Source organism: Biomphalaria glabrata, chromosome 8 (genome assembly GCF_947242115.1).
Source record: "Biomphalaria glabrata chromosome 8, xgBioGlab47.1, whole genome shotgun sequence".
In the NCBI taxonomy this organism is placed as follows: Eukaryota; Metazoa; Mollusca; class Gastropoda; family Planorbidae; genus Biomphalaria; species Biomphalaria glabrata.
In genome coordinates, this window is record NC_074718.1 from 24,176,214 (window position 1) to 24,198,144 (window position 21,931).

Sequence of the window (21,931 nt, forward strand, 5' to 3'; positions counted from 1 at the left end):
CTCTAAAAGCGACTTAATATTTAATCTCAAAATGAAAGTGTTCATTTTTTGACGATGCTCGTAGTCTTATCAAGTTTCATAACTTGCTGAAAGACTGAAAGTAGATTCTCAGTTTTCGACATTTCTAACCGTAACAGACAGAAAGACAGACAGAAAGACAGACAGAAAGACAGACAGAAAGACAGACAGAAAGACAGACAGAAAGACAGACAGAAAGACAGACAGAAAGACAGACAGAAAGACAGACAGAGGGAACAACCAAATCTAAAAGTGACTTTTTCCTTCTATGGGGCTGTTTATAAAGAAGAGATTTTACATTTTACACTCTAGGACATACTAATAAACCAACATAAAAGTTGAAAACAAAAATACTTCACAAAATTTTGTCTGAGCACGTCTTTTGAAATCTTCTATTTTATAAAAAGATTATTTCCTAGAAATATCCAACTTTCGAAATTGAACAGTAAACAGTATTCGTCTTTATCTTAATTATAATATTCTTGAAACATCTTGCAATTCTCATATTAATATTTAAACGTCTTTTCTGTAAGCATGCCTTTGAATGACATTAAGCCGGTTCAGCTGTGTTTTAAATCCAGGAATATAGATTCCCAAAAAGTGTTTCACTGTTTCTTTATATTTTGTGCTCATTGTGTAGTAAATGAAAATACTTGCAGTTGAATTGAGTGATTCTAAAAACCAAGAAAACGACCACATGACTATATAAAAATTGTTGTATTTACCATACAACTGAAATCCATCAATTGTGGCCATTAGGACATTGTTGGTTGTGTAAGGGAGGTAACATGTAATAAGAGCTGTGGATATAATTATTGTAGTTTTGCTTAGAGTGGCGTCCCTTTTCGAAAGACGTTGCGCTCCTTTCGTTAGAAAGTTGGCAGAGGTGTCACGCCATTTTGATTTTCTCTGAAGACTAACACTTAAAATGACAGTGGAGATGGCGACGACTATGAAGGAAGTCACTAGCATGAAGGCTTTGATTAACGTCACAATGGTGCTCACATCAAAATAGTCTGCGCTGTACACCATGCCAAGGTATGTCTTGTTAGAGGTGGGGTCCTTTTTCCAAGAAAGGTGCAGCGCCCCTAAATACAAAATAGGAAAGTTTGTTATCACACCGAGGGCGTAGAGCAAGGACAGAGTCACAACGGTCCTCATGGGCGTTATCAAAGTCTTGACGTGAAGTGGTGCCACCACACAGAAACATCTTTCAAGTGCGATGTACACTGTGATCAGACAGGTCATCTTGGAGAACAGCACCCGTGGGTAGGCTGTAAAGAAAGTCTGAATGTATTCTTCATTCTATGCAGAAGCGTTGCTAGGGTTAGTTTCACCTGATGCAGAAAGTAATTACCCATACCCAACATATGTTTTTAAAATAACGGCTATCTTTAGTATTAAACATGCTATTAAAGTAAATGTACCTATCGCACCTTGCTACCTAATGGGATCAATATACCTAATCTCAATCTTTAAATGTAATCGAAGGAAAGGGGACTAATTCAGCTTATACCATCAATTCAGTTAGGTGCAATTTCATTTCCTTGTTTGAGATATCTTAATTAACTAATAGGTAAATATTTTTTATTCATTCTTGTGTTGTCAGGTAAAAAAAAAATAATTTTTCAAAATTTCAGCTTGATCCGAGATTGGGTGTCGGAGAAATAACGTGTGCAAACCTTTTTACCAGACAGACAGACAGACAAAGTCGATATAAGCTTTGTAAAAAATGGAAAAATCAGATTTAACTATATTGATGCCAATTCTATAATATCAGTATTATATTACAATAACTAGTATCTGTAGTTCCCTCTATTTCTTCCCTTTCTATTGCACCCTATTGTTGCTACTATGTCCGACACAATGACATGGCAGAGTAGCCTGACCTAGTTTGTGACTTTTGAGGGATGAACAAGAGTTCCTCGATGGCGTAGCTTTTTGTTTGACTAGAATTACTTGTAGCCAGTTACACAATAATACAGAACATGTTTTCTAAAAGCCTCGCAGTTCTATTTGCTATAAACAAGCCCCACCCAAGGCCAAGCTTACCCTTGCACCATTTGTATTGGATGTAGGAAATAAAAAAAGCTAAGTCCACAACTTACCTCCAGTGACATAAGCCACATCTCTGAAACTTATATACACGTCAGCACTTGATACCAACAATGAACTTCTGCCAATACCATACCATATACAGCATACAAGTCCGGCAAGGTCAGTCACTGCAAGGGTCATGAAGCTAATGTTGACTGACTCCTTCATACCATGCCTAGGACGATAATAATTAAAATTGTTTTATTTGGCTGTATTATAAATCTGAAGAGGATTTCATTTTGAAGCCCCTCCCTAAAGCACATAATTTACTCATGATTTCAATTGCATTTGAGACACATTGGACATTTTCCAAAGCCGTAATATTAAACTATTATTAGTTTTTAAAACCTAGTTACTTGTGAAAATAACATATTAACTACTTATCAGTTCTTGGAATCAGATGGGAAGAAATGGCATAACTATCAGCTACACCCGTTGATTTGTTCCAGGATTATATAGATTCATTTTTAAGCTGGTCAGATAGCACACCATGAAAATGTCTTGGTCTCAACTTTATTTATAACCGGGAGATTGTCATACCACATCCTAGTGGAACACTATGTCATTTAAAACAGATTTGTTGTAATAGTTTCGTTGTAATAGTTTCGTTGTAATAGAATTTTTGTAATAGATTTTTATGATAGATTTTAGCTACCCCTAAAGGGAAATAGACGCTATTAGTTTTGTTTTGTCTGTCTGTCCGTACGTCCGTCTGTCCGTCGCGTTTAGATCTAGTAAACTAGAAAAGATATTGAATATCCGACATCATAATAGTTTAGACCATTCAAAGTTCTGATGCAAGGGCTACGTTTTTCATTTCTAAAAGTGAAAAATTTATTTTTTAAAATCAACTATGCAAGCAGTTTTTTCATATAAATACACCATTTTTAGAACTATTCACTTTTAATAGTAACAAACAATGGAGGCTATTTAGTAAGGAAGATGACACTATTTGCCATATTTCTAAAACATTTATGCAAACGGTTTTAGATTTTTTGTAAAAAAAAAAATAATTGTTTACAATTGTGTTGCTTAGTTATGTCATATTAACAAATAGTTGTACAAAAAGAAATGTTTTTTTCTTTAAGATAAAAAAATATTTAGTATGCATATAATTTGAACAAAAATTAAAACAACAATTAATAAGTAGCTTATCATATATCGCTTAAACTGCAAAGCCGCAGCCTGTGAGTCTTTGAATAAGAGATTGACCCTTTACAAAACAATTAGATCAATTAGATTATTATATGACATCAGTTAGGCCAGATTCACATCGAACATCTTCATTTTCACCTATCCTTTGGTCTGATTGACCATTGGGGCATCACACAAAATCTATCAACCTTATTTCTCCATTCTTCTCTATCATTAGCCTTTCTAAAAATATGAAAACCTGCCTTTTTACCTGCCTTTTACTTCGGGGGCCGATTTTGAGTTTGTGTTCCCTCACAAACTGTCTTTGTAACCTTGTTTGTAATAGATTTGTTGGAATAGATTTGTTGCCATATATTAGTTGTAATAGATTCGTTGTAATAGATTTATTATATTAGATTTCAAACCTCCACTGCCCTTGCTTTACTGTGTTTTATCAAAAGACGTTGGAAGTATTTACAAAGATATTTCCTCATGCAGTCTCATGAAATGGGTTTGTACCTAATGTATGTGTGCCTAATCATTATTTCTGTCATATTCTAAATGCACTACCATAAGTAGAACAAGATTACAAAGAGAGTTTGCGTCGGAGTCGGATCCCTGTCGGACGCGCCTATTCGCAAGGAATACTAATGACATGATTTAAATTTGATGGTCAAAAGTAATAATGTTTCAAAGATTCATTTGCGTTGTAAAAAATGTTGTTCTGTTTTACATGTTGTCGGTTGTTCCTTCTAAGTTAAAAATAATTCACTTCTGGCTGGACGACGGAGGATGGCAGCGAGCAGGGTATGAACCCTGCCTGGTCGTGCATCTTTTTCATTTTCAATTAGAGATACTTAAACTTCTGCAATGTTTTGGAATGAAAATTAAAGGTTAAATCAGATTTTCGATTTGCATTTAGTGTTTTTTTTTAATAAACGTGAAAAAAAATAAGTGGTTTTAATCCTGATGTGGGCACTAAACAAAAAAATTAATAAATAAAATCTGATTATTTAAAAATGTTTAAGGAATTAGTTTAGCACCATATCATGCCGTGGCGTTACGCTACTGCAAGAAAGTCGCTGCATATAAAGTCTATTTTAAAAAGCAGGTTATTTACACACAAAGTGCATTCTTAGTCTTTATAAACGAACATTAATGTTTTCTTTTAAATTTAGCAGCTAGTTGACCAGAAAAAAACACCTTTAACTAATATTTATATTTGTTGTGAACATTTTGTACATTTTTGAAATTTATTTGACTTGGTGATACTTAATATACACTTTGTTAACATATTGAACATTGCCTCCCTTACATTTACGTAATTGTTTTAGAATTGGTGTATTTTTATGAAAAAATCGCTTGCATATATAATTTTATAAACTAAACGGTTTGCTTTTAGAAACCAAAAGTAGCCGTTGCACCTAAACTTTTCAAGCCGCACCGCATTGTGAAATAATATTTCTCATTTCTCTTCTAGTTTTCGCGATCTGAGTGTGACAGACGGACATTTTGCACAAACCTAATAGCGACTTTTCCCCTTACGGAGGCCGCTAAATTTTTTTTTTATTTGTATACACAAAAATAATGTCGGGTTTATAAAAACATGGAAGATGTCCCAGTTTTGACTGTCAAAAAAAAGCAAAACAAAAAAACATTTTTTTAAACAATGCCTATCTACGGAAACAGTTTAAGCGCAAAGCAGCATATGCTATTGAAAGTTATTTGTAAAAATTCAATAGTACTTATAAAACAGAAGAAAGTATAGTTCTGTGCTTTTGTAAAATTTCGGCTTTTAAATCATATTTGGTCGAAATTGCGAATAAAAGACCTTATTTTTTTTTGTTGTTGTAAATGTATCCCTTCTGTTTCGATTGTAAAAGTAGCTTAGTTGTTCTGTAGGCCTGGTAAGTAATAACCTGATAATTTATTGTAATTTGTTTTCCCAACGCCACTGAGAAATTAGTGAAAGTAGTAAATAGTGATAAGTCAGAAATGGATTTTGAGTTTACACTATTTAGACATACATTTAGACACACCTACTTACTTGTAGTACACACTTATGTTAATCAGATTTGTGAAAACACCAATGACGGATATAACTGGCGACACAATCACGTAGCAGAGTAGGCTGATCAAGTTTGCGACCTCTAGGGGGATGGTCAGAAGTTCTTTGATGGCGTAATTCTCTGTATGACTAGCATTACTGGTGGTCATTGTGAGCACATAGAGCTTTTAGCACCTTTGATTTCAGCACCTATAAGACTAAATTAAAACATGGCTAAAACTTAGATTCACACATGTTCTACAAGCAAACATCTCAAACCTACAGCGATAGGGGAACGTGTTTTGAGAACCTCTATAAAAAAGAAATACACAACACAGCTGTGCTGCACAATTCCTTTTAGGGCGTCATTTTTATTTCAGCCTTTTGTTTTAGTATATGTTACGGATAAAAGTCTGTAATGAAAATTTGAAATGTAACGAAAAAAAAGAAGTCTGGTGGCTGTTAGGAATAATTTATGATAGGAGACATTAGGAATGACAAACGAATTTGTAATTTTGTATCCATAAATTTATTGTCTATACCATTAACAGCAAAAATATATTTTAGACTAATTCAGTTGATCAGTAATTCAAGGAGTATTCTGACAAGGATTTTTCAGTAAAGTACAATTCATTTCCCTTCTTATAAATACCAAACAAAATAAGTAATTACCAATATTTAATTAACTAATTTTTTATTTTTTTAATTGATTCTTGTGGTAAAAGAAATAATAATAGTGCAAGACTTCCAGTTTGACCCGAGATTGGGTGTCGGAGAAATAACGTGTACATACTTTTGACCAGACAGACAGAGTTAGATGATATAAACTTTGTAAAAATGTAAAAATGTTTCCAATCGCACAGATTAATTATTATTAGTCTAAATCTATTACAAATTAATTACATGATTGTTTAATAAAAAAGAAACAATATCACTAATATAAACTTTTTTTTTCCAAATTATTTTTCTTGTTCTGTATTTAAAATGTAAAATGAAATAAACAATAGAAAGTGAAAGCCTAAACTAGAGTAACTCGCTTCTATGTACTAGCTTGTAAGACATGTAGACCTACAAACTGACACTAGATTAAGATGGAAAGTATTAGTGCCAAGCAACTTGCTAAAATAGCCAGGTTTTCCTAATTAGTGTTTATCTTTCTTAAGGCTAATTTAAACAATCGGTTTTAGTTTTTTCAAGTGCACCGCTGCCAAATAAAGAATCAATATATTCATTCTAGAACGTATCAGACATCAGATGTCGGTGGATATACTTGCAGATAAAAACCTCGTAGTTGTCGGTGGATATACTTGCAGATAAAAACCTCGTAGTTAGAGTTAATGAGTTGCTAGTTACACAGTGATAGAAAATGGAGCATTGAGAATTGACAAAACTCTCTCTCTGCCTAATGACACTCATGTTTACATCACATTTTCAAACCAAATATTGACAAAGGTAAACGGCCTGACGAGCAGTATTGGAATTAGCCAGTACGTTTTTAATTTAAAACATAAACATATCATTGAACACAATCCTGAAGTTTAAAAAGTTTGATTTGTTTAATTGATCAAAAAAAAAATTGTGTCGACCTTTTGCCTTCTTAATAAGAGTGCATGTTATATGATATGATTATAATTGTTTTATTTGGTAATCTGGAAGTTCATTAGAGCCAGGTGCTTCATGTCTTTTGAGCTTTCCAAATGCCATTTCAACCTCATGTTGCTCTCACCGAAAGGTTGACTGACATTTTATTTTGTATTGCCTGAACTTCGCGATGCCACAATAATGTCCATGTATAAAAAAGGCTAACTGCTCCAATTACAGTGGCGGGAAAAATCCTTGTCAGAATACTCCTTGAATTACTGATCAGCTCAAAAGTTGGCAATGTGCTCTCTGAAAGTACACCTTGAAGGATTGATCAGCTCCAAAGTAGGCAATGTGCTTTCTGAAAGTACACTTTGCAGGACTGATCAGCTCCAAAGTAGGCAATGTGCTCTCTGAAAGTACACCTTGCAGGACTGATCAGCTCCAAAGTAGGCAATGTGCTCTCTGAAAGTACACCTTGCAGGACTGATCAGCTCCAAAGTAAGCAATGTGCTCTCTGAAAGTACACCTTGAAGGACTGATCAGCTCCAAAGTAGGCAATGTGCTCTCTGAAAGTACACCTTGAAGGACTGATCAGCTCCAAAGTAGGCAATGTGCTCTCTGAAAGTACACCTTGAAGGACTGATCAGCTCCAAAGTAGGCAATGTGCTCTCTGAAAGTACACCTTGCAGGACTGATCAGCTCCAAAGTAGGCAATGTGCTCTCTGAAAGTACACCTTGAAGGACTGATCAGCTCCAAAGTAGGCAATGTGCTCTCTGAAAGTACACCTTGTAGGACTGATCAGCTCTAAAGTAGGCAATGTGCTCTCTGAAAGTACACCTTGAAGGACTGATCAGCCCCAAAGTAGACAATGTGTTCTGTGAGAGTAGGTATGGTTAACGGGCTGGTAGAGGCAAATGGACATTATTTTTGTCTTGTGTCAAGTGCAGGAAGAATGCAGGGAGCAGAACCTGGACATGTTTGTCACCATCATTGATCTCATTGAACACAGGTAGTCGCCATGGCTTATTAAGGATTCTGTGCAAGCTCCCATCCATTCTCAAGCAGCTTTATGTTGGACAAAAAGGACAAAATTAGACACAATGGTGACCTATCTGATCACTTCCCCATAGAAAATGGCGTAAATCAGGGCTGTGTACTTGCTTCTACTCTGTTTGCTATCTTCTTTGTTACAATACTGTGGTAATTAAGACAGAGACTGCACTTTGGCATCTACGTCAGGTTCCGCTCAGACGTCAATGAGTTCAACCTTCGGCGCCTACTGTCTCATACTAAAATCAAAGAGATGCTGGTCACAGAGCCAATGACTGTGTTTTACTTAGTTACACTGAGCATGAGCTCCAGCTCGCCGTTAACGACTTTGTGTACGCTGCCGCTTCTTTTTGTTGGTTTCTAAGCTTTGCATAATGATAAATAAATTCGATTTTCTTTAGTTATAAATTGTTTATAAATATACTTGCATACCATTCCAGTTAATTTGGTGTATTTAGTTGAATTAAAGAATGAACACAAGCGTGCTATGGTACATTCCCGAGATATAAATTGACTTGATTGTATGCTAAGAATAGGATACAAATGTATTTATTTTGTAAAGTGCGCCTATCCGTCTGTCCCTGTGAATTTGAAATCTAATTTCACTCAATTTTGTAGATTGGTGCAACGGAGAGTTGTTTTTTTTTTTTACTCAAACCATTTTTAAAATAAATTTACACTTTTAAAACAATTTCAGGAAGGAATATATTATTTTTGTTATGTAAACAATTTTATCATTTTTCAAAACAATGGCATAAAAAATAGACATATATGTTACTTCTTTGTGTGCGCGAGAGTTTTAGCTACTAACCTTTTTTAGAACAAAAAATATGATTAGGATTCTATATTTACATATATTTACACATTGTTTTAAAACACTACTGGCTCATATTAGTGGTATTATGCGATACAAACTACACATTGAAAAAGGCTCCTGAGATCCTTTACAAAGGGTTAGGATTTCCTCCAGAGGCCAGGAAAGAGAAAGAGGCGCTTCGTTAAACCCTAGCATTGGGTGTGAGCAAAAAGGCTTTACTCTGAACGTTCTGTGAGTAGAACAGGTAGAATTGTGGTCATAGTTGGGTTGTTTTTCATAGCTTCTGATATTCTGCTAAAAATGTCGAATCTGTCTACCTGCATTACAGACTCATAAGTAATAGCACAAACTCTTTTAGGAACCTAAATGTTGTGGTTGTTTTTTTAAATGCTCCTGTCAGTCTACTTCATGGTTTGTTCTCTCTGGTCCAATCCCATTTAATGACATGGGTTTAGGGGTGGGGGGGAGGAATTGATAGATCTGAGGGAAATTATGCGTGGTGCCTTTGGGCACTCAATAATTACTCAGCTTAAGTCGAGATTCGAACTCGAAACTCCTTTATAGCTAAGGTGCTTATGCCACTCATGTAAATTTATGCCTAAAACTTCAAAAAATAAGCTTAAGTTAGCAACAAAAGACAAATATATAGGATTAGGTAAGGAAGAATCTATAGCTGTACCGGAGTCGTTGGGGTGGGGCACTGTGGCTGAGTGGTTAAGAGCTTTGCTTCCTGACCTGGGTTCCTGGGTTCAAATCTCGGTGAAGACTCTAATGGGTGGGTTAGGGTTAGGGTTGACTTTAGTTAGTAAAAGTAAAGCTTAAGCACTACACCGAATATTGTTTAGCTGTAGAACAGCTAGTATTTCCAAACAGTAGCAGGAAAGTCTCCCTGTACTTAGTACTCATGCTGTAGTAGATAAATATGCTTGAAGTAGAATTCAGAGTCTCAAACAGCCAAGAAATGGACCACATGACTATAAACAGATTGTTGTATTTGCCGTACAAATCAAAACCATCCAAAACAGCCATCAGCAAGCAATTAACTGTGTAAGGGAGATAACTTACGATGAGCACTGAGGACAATAACACGATAGTTTTACTGAGAGTTATATCCCTATTCCCAATATATTTGGATCTGTTTTTGCCATAGTTTCCTGAACGTTGACGCCATTTTGATTTTTTATTCAGCACTGCAGCCAGGACGACGGTGGTCAAAATTATGATGACAAAAGACGTTAAGAAAAGACTCGCTACTGAAACCACGCTGACGGTGGCCACTTCTGCATAATATGTACTCATACCCATCCCAAGCACAGTTCTGTTGCTAAGAGGATCTGTTTTCCATTCTAGAAAAAGTGATCCCGAATAGAAGACAGGAAAGCTGGTGATGATTCCTACAGCGTACAGTCCAGCTAGCGTCCAGGCAGTTCTTCTTGGTGTAATCATTGTCTTGACATGAAGTGGTACCACTATACAGTAACATCTCTCCAGAGAGACATAGACAGTTATCCAGCAAGTCATTTTTGTGAATAAAATACGTGGATAAGCTGAAAAGAAAAAGAAAACAAGGTTACAAAGACAGTTGGTGTGGAAACACAATGTCAAAATCGGCCCCCGAAGTGGTCTACCCAAGCAGGTAAATAGCAGGTTTCAATATTTTCAAAAAAATAAGAATTAAATTATAAAGGCAAATGACAGAGAAGAATGGAGAAAGAAGGTTGATAGCTCTTGTGTGGTGTCCAGGGGCGGACTGGCTATATGGGCAAACGGGCAAATGCCCGGTGGGCCGGTACCAAATGGGCCGGTCTGGTTGCGACCAAAGAAAAAAAATTAAATGCAGACAACTTTTAAAAAAAAGTGACAGCAGCAAGACACAAAAGCCCGAACACGTTTTCTTGTTGTTGTTGTTTTTTTTTTAAATTATTATTACAACTAATTTTGTTTGAAATTCAACAAGAATGAAATTTAAGAATTACAATATACACTGTACGTGTTATCATTTGTAAAACGTTAGACCGTACTTTCTGCTTTGCACGAGCGGCTTGGCCTTCAACACTACTTTGATGTCTACGAGACTGTGTTTGGCCTGATCATTTTGCTGGTCGGCATGGGCCTTTGATGGCACTCCTATTTTCGTTTTGCTCCTTCCCTCACCCGTCTTTTGATGGTTCCATTGAAAGTAAACGAAAAAGAGGGATGGGAGAGGAAACCATTGGTATAACGCGGCAAAAGGGGAGACAATTAGCTTTTTAACAAAACTTAATGGAAGTTAACTTAAACACATACACACAGCCGAGAAATTGCAAACCACCCAACTTATTCATAGATCTAGCTCAAGATGGGTAAAACTTTATAAAGTTCTACTTTCTGCGATTTGAAAAGAAAAAAGTAAGTTCATTGTTGTTTATTTGTAATAACATAGATCTAAAATACTACACTTTAAGCTTACAAAAAAAATAAAAAAATATTTAATTAAAACATAAATCTAGATCGAAATTAAGTTTTGTATCGTTATGATTAATGGCAAACTTATGCTTAGTATAAAGTCATTAATAATGACAATTATTACAATAACTACAATAATTTATGTAGCGCTGTCACATCCGATATTTAATGAAAGGAGATTTAGAATCATTTATATTTTAAATAATATATTCATATACAAATCGCGTTTTTGAGTATGTACTAGGACGAAGCAAGAGCTTTTCACATTAAGTAAGTACCTCTCTAACCGTTCTGCTTTCTCTTATCTTTTAAAGGAATATATATAATTCGTCCATCGTAGTTCGATTATGACCACTTTGTCATCCAGGGGGCTGAGGGCTTTGCACTTGGGTTTTATGTCTCCTCGTGTGGCTGGTGAGACCTATGTGAGCCCGGAATGTTCGGCCGCACACTAGGCAGGTTATTCCAGCAGTAGCTAGTGTCATTGGCCTTGCTTTTCTTCTCTGGTGTTTTTCTTCTGCCAGCTTTGTTCTCTTTTCCTCAGCAACCTGTTTTCATAGCGCGACGTCATGATGCTCTGTCATGTGCCTCTGTCTCCCAGGTGGCTGGGTCTATGCTGAACGCCTTCAGAGAAGCTTTGAGGGTGTCCCTGAAGCGCTTTCTTTGACCACCTTGCGAGCACTTTCCTTCGCTTAGTTGGCCATACAAGAGTCGTTTAGGGATGGGGTGGTTTTTCATTCTGCATACGTGTTCTGCCCATCGCAGCTGGGACTGCATCAGTATTGTGTGAATGCTTTGCAGCCCCGCTCTTCGAAGGACTTCAGTATCTGGTATTTTGTCTTGCCATTTGACATTCAGTATTTTTCACAGACATGTCATGTGCTAGTGATTCAGTTTCTTTGCATGTTAACTGTACATTATCCATGTTTCGGAGTAATAGAGCATTGTAGGGAGGACGACGGCTCGATAGACCCTTGGTTTTGTATTTGTGGTGATACCACTTTAAAGGAATGGGTTGCCTGAGTCAGCCAGGAAAACCAATGACTTAGCATATTTTAAGTCACAGATCTACATTCATGACTAGATTGACACGTGAAATGCGTAGGACCTAATCATTTATTATTTTTTTGAAGAAACGTCTGTAATCTATAAGTAATACCAAGAAGTTTTAAACTCATTAAGGCTGCTATTGTAGTGTTTATAGTTTTCAGACTACATATATGTATAAATAGAATACATTATGTAAGCCTACGAAAGCCTACGAAAGCATACATCCAGTTTTCCATGCGTTATCAAACTTTATATATTTTGAATAGAATTAGGCTTACACCTATGATAAAACACATGGGCGTAGCCGAGAGGGGAGGAGTTCAAACCATCACCGGCCTCAGATCTCATTGTCTGAAAGGGAAACTTTACTTACTTCCCCAGTGCAGCAAACTTAAGCAAGCTACAGTCACCAAAATTTCACGAGAGTAGCCAAAAGGGGTTTTGTGGTTTCCCTCCCGCCCTTCCAATACAAAACTAAAGCATTTTACCTTTTTCTACCAGTCGCTGGACTCCAGTGAATAGAAGATTTAGTTTTTGAATTTTTTAGCGGAAGAGTAGCAGGCTAATTGCACTGTAGATACCTCAAAATATGCATTTTTTAAAGCTTAAAATAACGGAAATAATGCTTGGCTCCGGGGCTTCGTCCCGGACCCCACTGGGGGAGCTTACAGCGCTCCCCAGACTCCGTAGCTGTCCCTTGGCGGTGTATACTGCCTTTCACTAATTATAGGAAGAGAGTATTTTAGGGTAGAAAAACGTCTAAAAGAATGAAAGATAAGCATGTAATGAAGATTAATTGCATATACACACACACTAATATATATATTTATATATATTGCGGAGGATATTAAAATTCCCCCCCCCACACCGAAAATATATGACATGACATTTGTGGGCCGGTTTATATGGTAATGCCCGGGCCGATTTTGATACCCAGTCCGCCCCTGGTGGTGTCCAGCAGACTAAGAGATAGGTGAAAGCGAAGGTGAAGTTAGATGTGAGACTGGCCTAACTGATTTCATATAAGGGGTCAATTTCTTATTAAGAAAAAAAATCCATATTTTCCTTTAGTTAAGTGTTCCATATGAATCGGTAATGGCACTGCATGGACTGCAGTTCATAATATGAAAACTACTTATTAATTGTTGTTTCAAATTATGTTCAACTTATATACATACTAAATAGACTTTTTCTCTTTAAAAAAAAAGTATACATTTGTTTTGTTAATAAAGTAATTATTATGAAGGAACTTACTTAACTTAGCAATACAATTGTGAAAAAATAATAATTTTACAACAAAATCTAAAACCGTTGGCATAAATATGTTTAAAATATGGTAAATAGTCATCTCCCTTACTAAATAGCTGCCAACTTTGTCATAATGAGAACTATTGCCAAGATATTTCGAATTTCTTTTAAATTTTGAAAAATTATTAAGCAAAGAAAGACCAAAAAAACTAAATTGAAGAAAGTGGGCACGCAACGCCTTTCCGGACCTTAGAACTAGAAACCTATTATTGTCTGGTGCACGTCCCCCACCCCCGCGATATCACACTGGTAGAAACAAGAATTTAAATTGTAAATTTAATTCCAAAGAACTTTTATTTTGATCTTTAATTTAATTCTCTTCCAATAGCAGACGCTTAAGAACTCAAAGAAAACAAGAAAACCATTAACAGTGATTATCTGAAAGACACTACCTTCTTTATACAATATATAGAGCCATTGTTCTTCTCTTTATAACTGATCAATGTTAGATTAAAAAACAATGGAACATTTTTTAACCCCTTCCTCTCGAGACAGAATCCTGGTTAAGCAAATTACACTTTATAATATTTCAGTGATAGACCTTTAGATCTAGACTAAGAAGACGTTGCGCAAAATGTTTTTAAAAATGTATTTAATTTAACTCTTAAACATTCGGAAATACTTGACAGCGATAGTCTTTTCAAGATCGCGACAGTCCTTTCAAAACCGATGTTGGATCTAGATCTATTTCTTAGCCAAATGTACATTTATTTTGTTTTCTACTTTGAAACATTATAACGGTAAACTAGAGTTTCTCCAGTGTGGCCAAAGAGCTAGTTGCCATGCAAACCCAGTTGCGACCTGCATATTTTTTTCCCCATCTAATGCAGACAAAGGCGTTGTTTGCTGGGGGTTCTATTTAAGTTTTCTGCGCCTCTCTTGAGCAAGGACTTTTCTTTTGGTCTCATCTTTCTCTTTCATTAGCCATATGCTGCCAGCTACTTCTTCTATGCCAGTGTGGGCAAAATAGCGCCTAAGTTGAACTTAATAGCGTTTACGATTATGTTATACAACTTTGGCACGCGGTGGACTCGAGAGATATAAAAGAATTTTAAATTAGTCTGTCTACGAGATCAAAACAATTACATCCTATTCTGAACTATCTCAATGTTTAAAGTTGAAGTAAAGTTATTACTCTAGAAAAGGTCAAATCTTGAATTCAAACATGAAAATCTGTTTTCTCTAGCAAGACATCACAAGTCAGTCATATTCATCTCTTTTCATTGATTGAGCGTAGATATTCGGATCACAAATATAGTTCTATTAAAACGTAAGTTCTTCCCTCTAGGAAATGTTAAGTTCCAATGGTGGGCTATACAACGTTCATTTCATTCATTATCTCTATTTTTCTTTACAAATGCCTCATGCATGGTAAACATTTATATAATAATGAAATTATTTGTCAAAATTAAGAATACATCAATTGAACACGTACCCCCAGTGAGATAGGTGACTTCCACAGAGTTAAATGAAAGGTCAGTTCTAGAAGACAAAAGTGGATTCACGCCAATGCCATACCAAACACAACAGACTAGTCCAGCAAGGTCAGTGATGGCCAAGGTCAGAAAGGTTACGTTAATAGATTCTCTTACACCATGTCTGACAGAAAAAAAAAAGATCAACTAATAGACAAAAATACATTAAATTCCTCCAGCTCATAGTCTTAAGAGCTTCACATAGAAAAACAAATTGGGATGGCATTTTTCTAATCGCCACAACCATTGTAACTGATCCCCTACCACTTCCTAAAGGTATGTATATTATTCTAGTGCTTTTTTTCTAATCTATCTCATCTAAATTTATATTTTATAAGTACAGAACCACACAAAAAAGATCAGATTGCAATGAATAATGGAAATACACTGTGTAAAAAAACAATCAATATATCTGAGTATAATAACGTGAATGACTCACTTGGAGTAGACCACAATGTTGATGACGTTAGTAACAATACCAGCTATGGTGATGATTGGAGATACGATGACGTAACATATGAAGACTTCGATCTCAGTGACGTCATTTGAAATGTCTTGATACATTACCTGCTACCGGATTCTCCAAACTCTAGCTTATTATTTGCTGCTATTCTTGTTTGATTTAACGTCTGTTTCTGGCCCTAACCTTAACCTTATATAAGTATTGCTCTTCGCTAGATCAAATGTTAATAACTTGAGCACTGACTTTTATGTATATGCTTTGAAACATGTACATTGAAACTATATACAAAGAATATAGTTCATTCTCGCCGTTTGTCTGAGACAGAAACAATAGACTAGTGCTACGGGATGATAACAAGTTACACACCAATTATATCTATTAACAAGCTTTCGTTTGTACAGCGATTTCGATTACTTTTTGCCTTACTTTAAATGTCCATATCATCTGTTTGAACTCTCATACAATGTTTGATCATAAATGATGTTAAGTCTACTTTGAAGTTGCTGATTAACTGAATATACAATGAGGAGGGTAGTAATTCTAGAATTTTTTTTTCCATTGCATTCATTATGTTTCAGTGTCATTATAATGATTTCATGTTTTCGACAGCGTATCATCAAATCATTTAAAAGTGATTTATTTTATTTCTAAAATGTTCTCTACAAATGGCCTATGCAATTAAATTACTTACATAGACGTAGGGGTGGAGCCAACACGAGAGATATAGGCGGCAGGAGGTGGGTTGACTTTAGTTTTCCTTTACGATTACGGAATTAAAATAAACTCAAAACCCCCTTTTAGCTACTCTTGTCTGACTGTAGCTTTGCTTTCTTCTTATCGGAGGGGTGTTTTAACCTCAAAATTCTCTTGTCTACATTTGTGGAATAAGAGACTAGTTTTCCTTTAGGTTTTATTGGAGGATAAAATCAAACACCCCACCCATGCTACGCTCATGGAATTTGGTGACTGTAGTTTGCTTTAGTTTTTTTATTGAAGAAAGAGGGGTTTCACCTCAAAACTCTCTAAAATGTGGTTTTAATATCAAAACTTTCTGGAGAGGATTTAAACTTTAAACTCCTAATCCCGCTTCTCTAGGCTCATCGAGTTTAGTGACTACAGTTCGCTTTATTTTATAGTGTAGAGATGTAATGTCTAAACTGACTCTGTATAGCTTGTACTGTTCAGCAAATGGGTTGCGTGTTTCTGTACGCGTCAAATTACTAGCGAGTTTCTGGTTACAGACATGCAGACGAATAATGCAACTCCACAAATAGAGTGAACAACCAACAGGCGTATGAAGTATAACTGTTTAATTCACAACGGGAACAGTCTAGTCTCAGTCACCACCATGCACGATGTTACCTCTATGAAAGCCTCAACTGTCTGTTTAATCTTGCTAAACTACAGTCTCGCTTTGGATTTAGGTCGACACAATGATGCCTTCACTATCTGTCACCTAAAGTGCGTCTCTAAAAAAGGGGGGGGGTATAAAACTCAATTCCCTAGGGAGAAGATTTCAAACTCACCCAACCCTTGGCTATACGGTCATGGAATTAAGAGTGTAATTTGTTAGCTTTTTTTAAAAATCGAAGTGTGGAGTTCTAGCGTCCAAACGCCCTGGAGGGGAGTTTTAGAATCCATTCCCATAGAATGAGGGCTTAGACTTCAAACCCACTCAAGAAGATTGAAAGCCCCCCCCCCTCCCAATGCACCAAATTAGCTACGCTCATGATATTTTGCGATTTAAGGTCAAACCCTTCCAGCGAGATTTGAAGCTAAAAACCACTTCTTTAATATGAAATTAAAGCAAAATACAGTCACAAAATTATATGAGCGTAACCAAGGGATTTTTTAGTTTAAACTCTTCCTCCACAAGGCTTTAAGTTGAAAACCCCCTCCGATGGCTTTTTAGTTTAAACCCCCCTCTACAGAGAGTTTTGAAGTTAAAAACCCCCTCTTCATTATTATTAAAAAGCAAACAATAGTCTCCAAATTCTATGAGCGTAGCTAAGGGGGTTTCGAGTTTGTTTTAAAAAAAAAATCCAGAGATCTTTTAGTTTAAACTACCTCCCCCCCCCCTCGATAAAGTTTTCTTTTTCAATATAAAATCTAAAGCGAAATACAGTCCTCTAATTCCATGAGCGTAGCCAAGAAGGGTTACAAATTTCTATCAGTTGCTGTGTTCATTATTAATAAAGTGCAGTGAATACCAAACCTGGTTTTAAACTAAAAAATTTTAATAGCAGGATAGTGCACTGTAGATACCTCAGTATATGCTTAAATACCCGAAATTCCTTCTACTGGCTCACACTATCTTCTTATGTTGGTGGAAGCACTGGCGGATCCAAGGGGGGGGGGGGTTGGTAGGGGCGATCGCCCCCCCCCCACTCGGCCTACCCCCCCCCCCCACTCGGCCGACCCCCCCACCCACCCGCGGACGAATTTTAGTATAGAATTTACACAATTTGTATACGAATTTATTACTTATGTTAATAATATATACTAATTATTTATATTTCAACCTATTTTTAGATTATTTCGCCCCCCCCCCTCTAGTATGTTGGCCGATTTGGTGGGGTCGGAAGGGAGCGATGGTATCAATCCCTCCCCCCCCCCCATACACTTTCGAGTGGGGGGGGCGGTTCAATTTATTTCTAGAAATCACAGCTTGCTAACAGAATCAATTAAATATCTGTATGATTAAAACTTGTTATTGATATTTTAACCGATCTCTATATTATGTCGTTCCCTGTTTGCCGATTGGACGGGGGGGGGGCGAATACCTCTACTGCCCTTCCCACCTAAACCCTTTGAGTGGGGGGGGCGGTCCTACTTTTATGGAGAAATCATAATTTGTGAACAACATTAGTTCAATTAATATATAAATTTTATATTCTGTCAATCCCTTTCTGGTATCTTGCCAATTCGGTAGGGTTGGAGGGAGGGCGATTGCATGTACTGCACTCCCCACTCTAGCCCTCTGAGTGGTGGGGGGCGGTCCTATTTTTATAGAGAATCATAGTTTGTGAACAAAATTAGTCGCCCCACCCCTATTCTTTAATGCCAAATGCTATCTTTAGCAGAAATTATTAAAGGAGCGAGGATTAATCGTTTAACTCTACCGCCACTCCAATTTCCAGACAGAGTTTATGTAATTTCACGTTAATTTATAATTATTATTTTAAGAAAGTTAGAATTCAAACGAAATTTTTCAGTATAAGAGTCACGATTGAGATGAGCTCTAAACTCGAATGATACTCCCATAGTCCGTTTTCCCAACCTTTACTTAATTTGATATTTTGCTAGTTTATACTTGATTTTTATTGAATATTATTTTTCGGCGTCGATCCTCAAAGCCAAAATCTAAATATGTGGGTTATCTTATCTTTTCAAGGAAAAAATCGGTTTTATTTGCAATGTATTTAGGGCCTATAAATTCATATTAGAATACTTTTCAAGTACAACATTATTTGAAAAGTCCTTTTTTAGAAGTATAAATAAAGAAAACGCTTTTGGCGTCGGGGCTTCGCCCCGAACTTTATTGATGAATAATGATCAGAATGCAAGAAAACGCTTTTGGCGTCGGGGCTTCGCCCCGAACTCCATTAATGAATAATGAGCAGTAGATGCCAGGAGAATGGGTTTCTATATTGAAGAATGCAAGAAAACGATTTGGGCGTCGGGGCATCGCCCCGAACTTCATTGATGAATAATGAGCAGAAGATGCCAGGAGAATACGTTTCTGCATTGAAGAATGCAAGAAAACCCTTTTGGCGTCGGGGCTTCACCCCGAGCCCCACTAGGGAAACCTTATAGCGCTGCCCCAGTTGTTTTGTTTTCGCCGGAGGTTGAGAAATCCTGCTTTTTTTATTCTCAAATATATATATATATATATATATATATATATATATATATATATATATATATGATATATATGATATATATGTGTGTGTGCTGTACGCACGTTTATGCATAGGGTTAGGGTTTACTGGGAGTTAGGGTTAGGGTTTGGAAAAAAAATCGCCCCCCCCCCCACTCCAAAGTTCTGGATCCGCCAATGGGTGGAAGGGACAAGTTGGTTAAAAAGTTAAAAATCTGCACATTCCTGAATCTGCCAGCGAAGTTAACAGAGCGTCGTACTAATAAGGCGAATGTCGTGGGTTCGATCACTTTCTTGAAAAAAAATGTTGTCCGATTCAATCTGATCCGAGTTATTAGAGTCCATCGTAGGAATTAATTTCTTGAAACAAATACTCTTACTTAGCAGTGGCGACCTTAGCAGTGGCGACCTTAGCAGAACGCCGGGCCCTGTCATATAAGTGGCCCTAAGGCTATATATATCGAACCGCATCACGCTAACGGGTTCGTCCGCCTTTAACATCTAATTATTGCTACTAAACATTGTACCTTACGTAGGTACTGTACTATTTGCCTTTCACTAATTTCATATTGTATTGTAATTGTTCTGCATGAAAGATTTCGCCTGTTTACGTTAATAAACGTAACTAATGATTCAGAAACATTTTGCATGAAAATTGAACAAACTAGATGATAATAATTTCTGCATGAAAATTGAACAAACTAGATGATAATAATTTCTGCATGAAAATTGAACAAACTAGATGATAATAATTTCTGCATGAAAATTGAACAAACTAGATGATAATAATTTCTGCATGAAAATTGAACAAACTAAATGAAAATTTCTGCTAAGCTGAAGTTGGAAAGTAACTATTAATTACAGAGGAGAACCAGAGCACTTGCATTCTTGCAATAACCAAATAGTTGCTTAGACGGTCACAGATGGAACTTTTTCTGGCTTGTCGCTTTGCACTAATAATTATGAATCTTCTCTCCCGATGCGCGGCCCGAATACCGAAGTTAAATTGGGGTTCTTTAAGAACAAGGTGTGTGATGGGAGCTACAGTTAGGATTGCGCCCCCCCCCCTCAGGCGCGGAGCCTGGGGTGGTTGCCCCACTAGCCACACCCTAAGGCCGCTAATGTTACTTAGTATTCTTAGAAGTTTTATCATGATGGAAAGTCAGTCGGACTTGTATAGGTCAAAGTTTTAAATTGAGATTTTTTCGATGCATATTTGCTTTCATCTACTTAGTTCTAAAACATCTGTCAAGATTAAATACAGGAAACATCTGTCAAGATTAAATACAGGAAACATCTGTCAAGATTAAATACAGGAAACATCTGTCAAGATTAAATACAGGAAACATCTGTCAGACATGTAGATCAAGACATCAATAAGCATAAATAATATGACAGGGTATATCAATGCGATCAATTGTACAAGGGTTAGAAACAAACGTGTCAAAAACAAACGTGTCTAAAACAAACGGGTTAAAACAAAACGGGTAAGAAACAAAACGGGTTAGAAACAAAACGGGTTAAAAACAAACTGGTTAGAAACAAAACGGGTTAAAAACAAACTGGTTAGAAACAAACTGGTTAGAAACAAAACGGGTTAAAAACAAACTGGTTAGAAACAAACTGGTTAGAAACAAACTGGTTAGAAACAAACTGGTTAAAAACAAACTGGTTAAAAACAAACTGGTTTGAAACAAACGGTTAGAAACAATCGGTTAGAAACAAACGCTTAGACACAAACGGTTAGAAACAAACGGTTAGAAACAAATGGGTTGGAAACAAACGGGTTAGAAACAAACTGGTTAGAAACAAACTGGTTAGAAACAAACTGGTTAGAAACAAATGGTTAGAAACAAACGGTTGGAAACAAACGGGTTAGAAACAAACTGGTTAGAAACAAACGATTAGAAACAAACGGTTAGAAACAAACTGGTTAGAAACAAACGGGTTAGAAACAAACGGTTAGAAACAAACGTGTCAAAAACAAACGGTTAGAAACAAACGCTTAGAAACAAATGGTTAGAAACAAACGGTTGGAAACAAATGGGTTAGAAACAAATGGGTTAGAAACAAACGGTTAGAAACAAATCGGTTAGAAACAAACTGGTTAGAAACAAACTGGTTAGAAACAAACGGTTATAAACAAACGGTTAGAAACAAACGGTTAGAAACAAACGGGTTAGAAACAAACGGTTAGAAACAAACGGTTAGAAACAAACGGTTAGAAACAAACGGTTAGAAACAAACGGGTTAGAAACAAACGGTTAGAAACAAACGGTTAGAAACAAACGGTTAGAAACAAACGGTTAGAAACAAACGATTAGAAACAAACGATTAGAAACAAACGGTTAGAAACAAATGGTTAGAAACAAACGATTGGAAACAAACGATTAGAAACAAACGGTTAGAAACAAACGGTTAGAAACAAACGGTTAGAAACAAACGATTAGAAACAAACGGTTAGAAACAAACGGTTAGAAACAAACGGTTAGAAACAAACGGTTAGAAACAAACGATTAGAAACAAACGGGTTAGAAACTGTACTAATTGTAGACCGCAACG

At 36.4% G+C, this 21,931-nt stretch overlaps 2 protein-coding genes across 2 annotated transcripts; both read right to left on the reverse strand.

The window, feature by feature from the left end:
• Positions 1–531: 531 nt before the first annotated feature.
• Positions 532–5,508, reverse strand: LOC106056642 (uncharacterized). Its single transcript, XM_013213455.2, has 3 exons — positions 5,297–5,508; positions 2,127–2,290; positions 532–1,292 (listed from the first exon to the last, which is right to left on the reverse strand). The coding sequence occupies exons 1-3, from the start codon at positions 5,464–5,466 to the stop codon at positions 532–534; spliced, it is 1,095 nt and encodes a 364-aa protein (XP_013068909.2). The 5' UTR covers positions 5,467–5,508.
• A 2,266-nt stretch (positions 5,509–7,774) lies between these two features.
• On the reverse strand, positions 7,775–15,590 carry LOC106056643 (probable G-protein coupled receptor B0563.6). The gene is made up of 4 exons (XM_056038170.1): positions 15,466–15,590; positions 14,987–15,150; positions 9,620–10,295; positions 7,775–7,946 (listed from the first exon to the last, which is right to left on the reverse strand). Exons 1-4 carry the CDS (start codon positions 15,588–15,590, stop codon positions 7,775–7,777), a joined length of 1,137 nt encoding a protein of 378 aa, XP_055894145.1.
• Between the last annotated feature and the right edge of the window lie 6,341 nt (positions 15,591–21,931).

What these genes read in the sequence shown, in the direction of transcription:
- LOC106056642 (XM_013213455.2), bottom strand. Translation starts at nt 5,466, where the DNA reads ATGACCACCAGTAATGCTAGTCATACAGAGAATTACGCCATCAAAGAA. An exon ending in AACATAAGTGTGTACTACAA is followed by an intron (nt 2,291 to 5,296) that starts GTAAGTAGGTGT and finishes TTATCGTCCTAG; the next exon opens with GCATGGTATGAAGGAGTCAG. An exon ending in TGTGGCTTATGTCACTGGAG is followed by an intron (nt 1,293 to 2,126) that starts GTAAGTTGTGGA and finishes CTTTCTTTACAG; the next exon opens with CCTACCCACGGGTGCTGTTC.
- LOC106056643 (XM_056038170.1), bottom strand. Translation starts at nt 15,590, where the DNA reads ATGTATCAAGACATTTCAAATGACGTCACTGAGATCGAAGTCTTCATA. An exon ending in AGTCACCTATCTCACTGGGG is followed by an intron (nt 10,296 to 14,986) that starts GTACGTGTTCAA and finishes TTTTCTTTTCAG; the next exon opens with CTTATCCACGTATTTTATTC. An exon ending in AGGGAGACTTTCCTGCTACT is followed by an intron (nt 7,947 to 9,619) that starts GTTTGGAAATAC and finishes TCCAACATAAAG; the next exon opens with CTGCTTGAGAATGGATGGGA.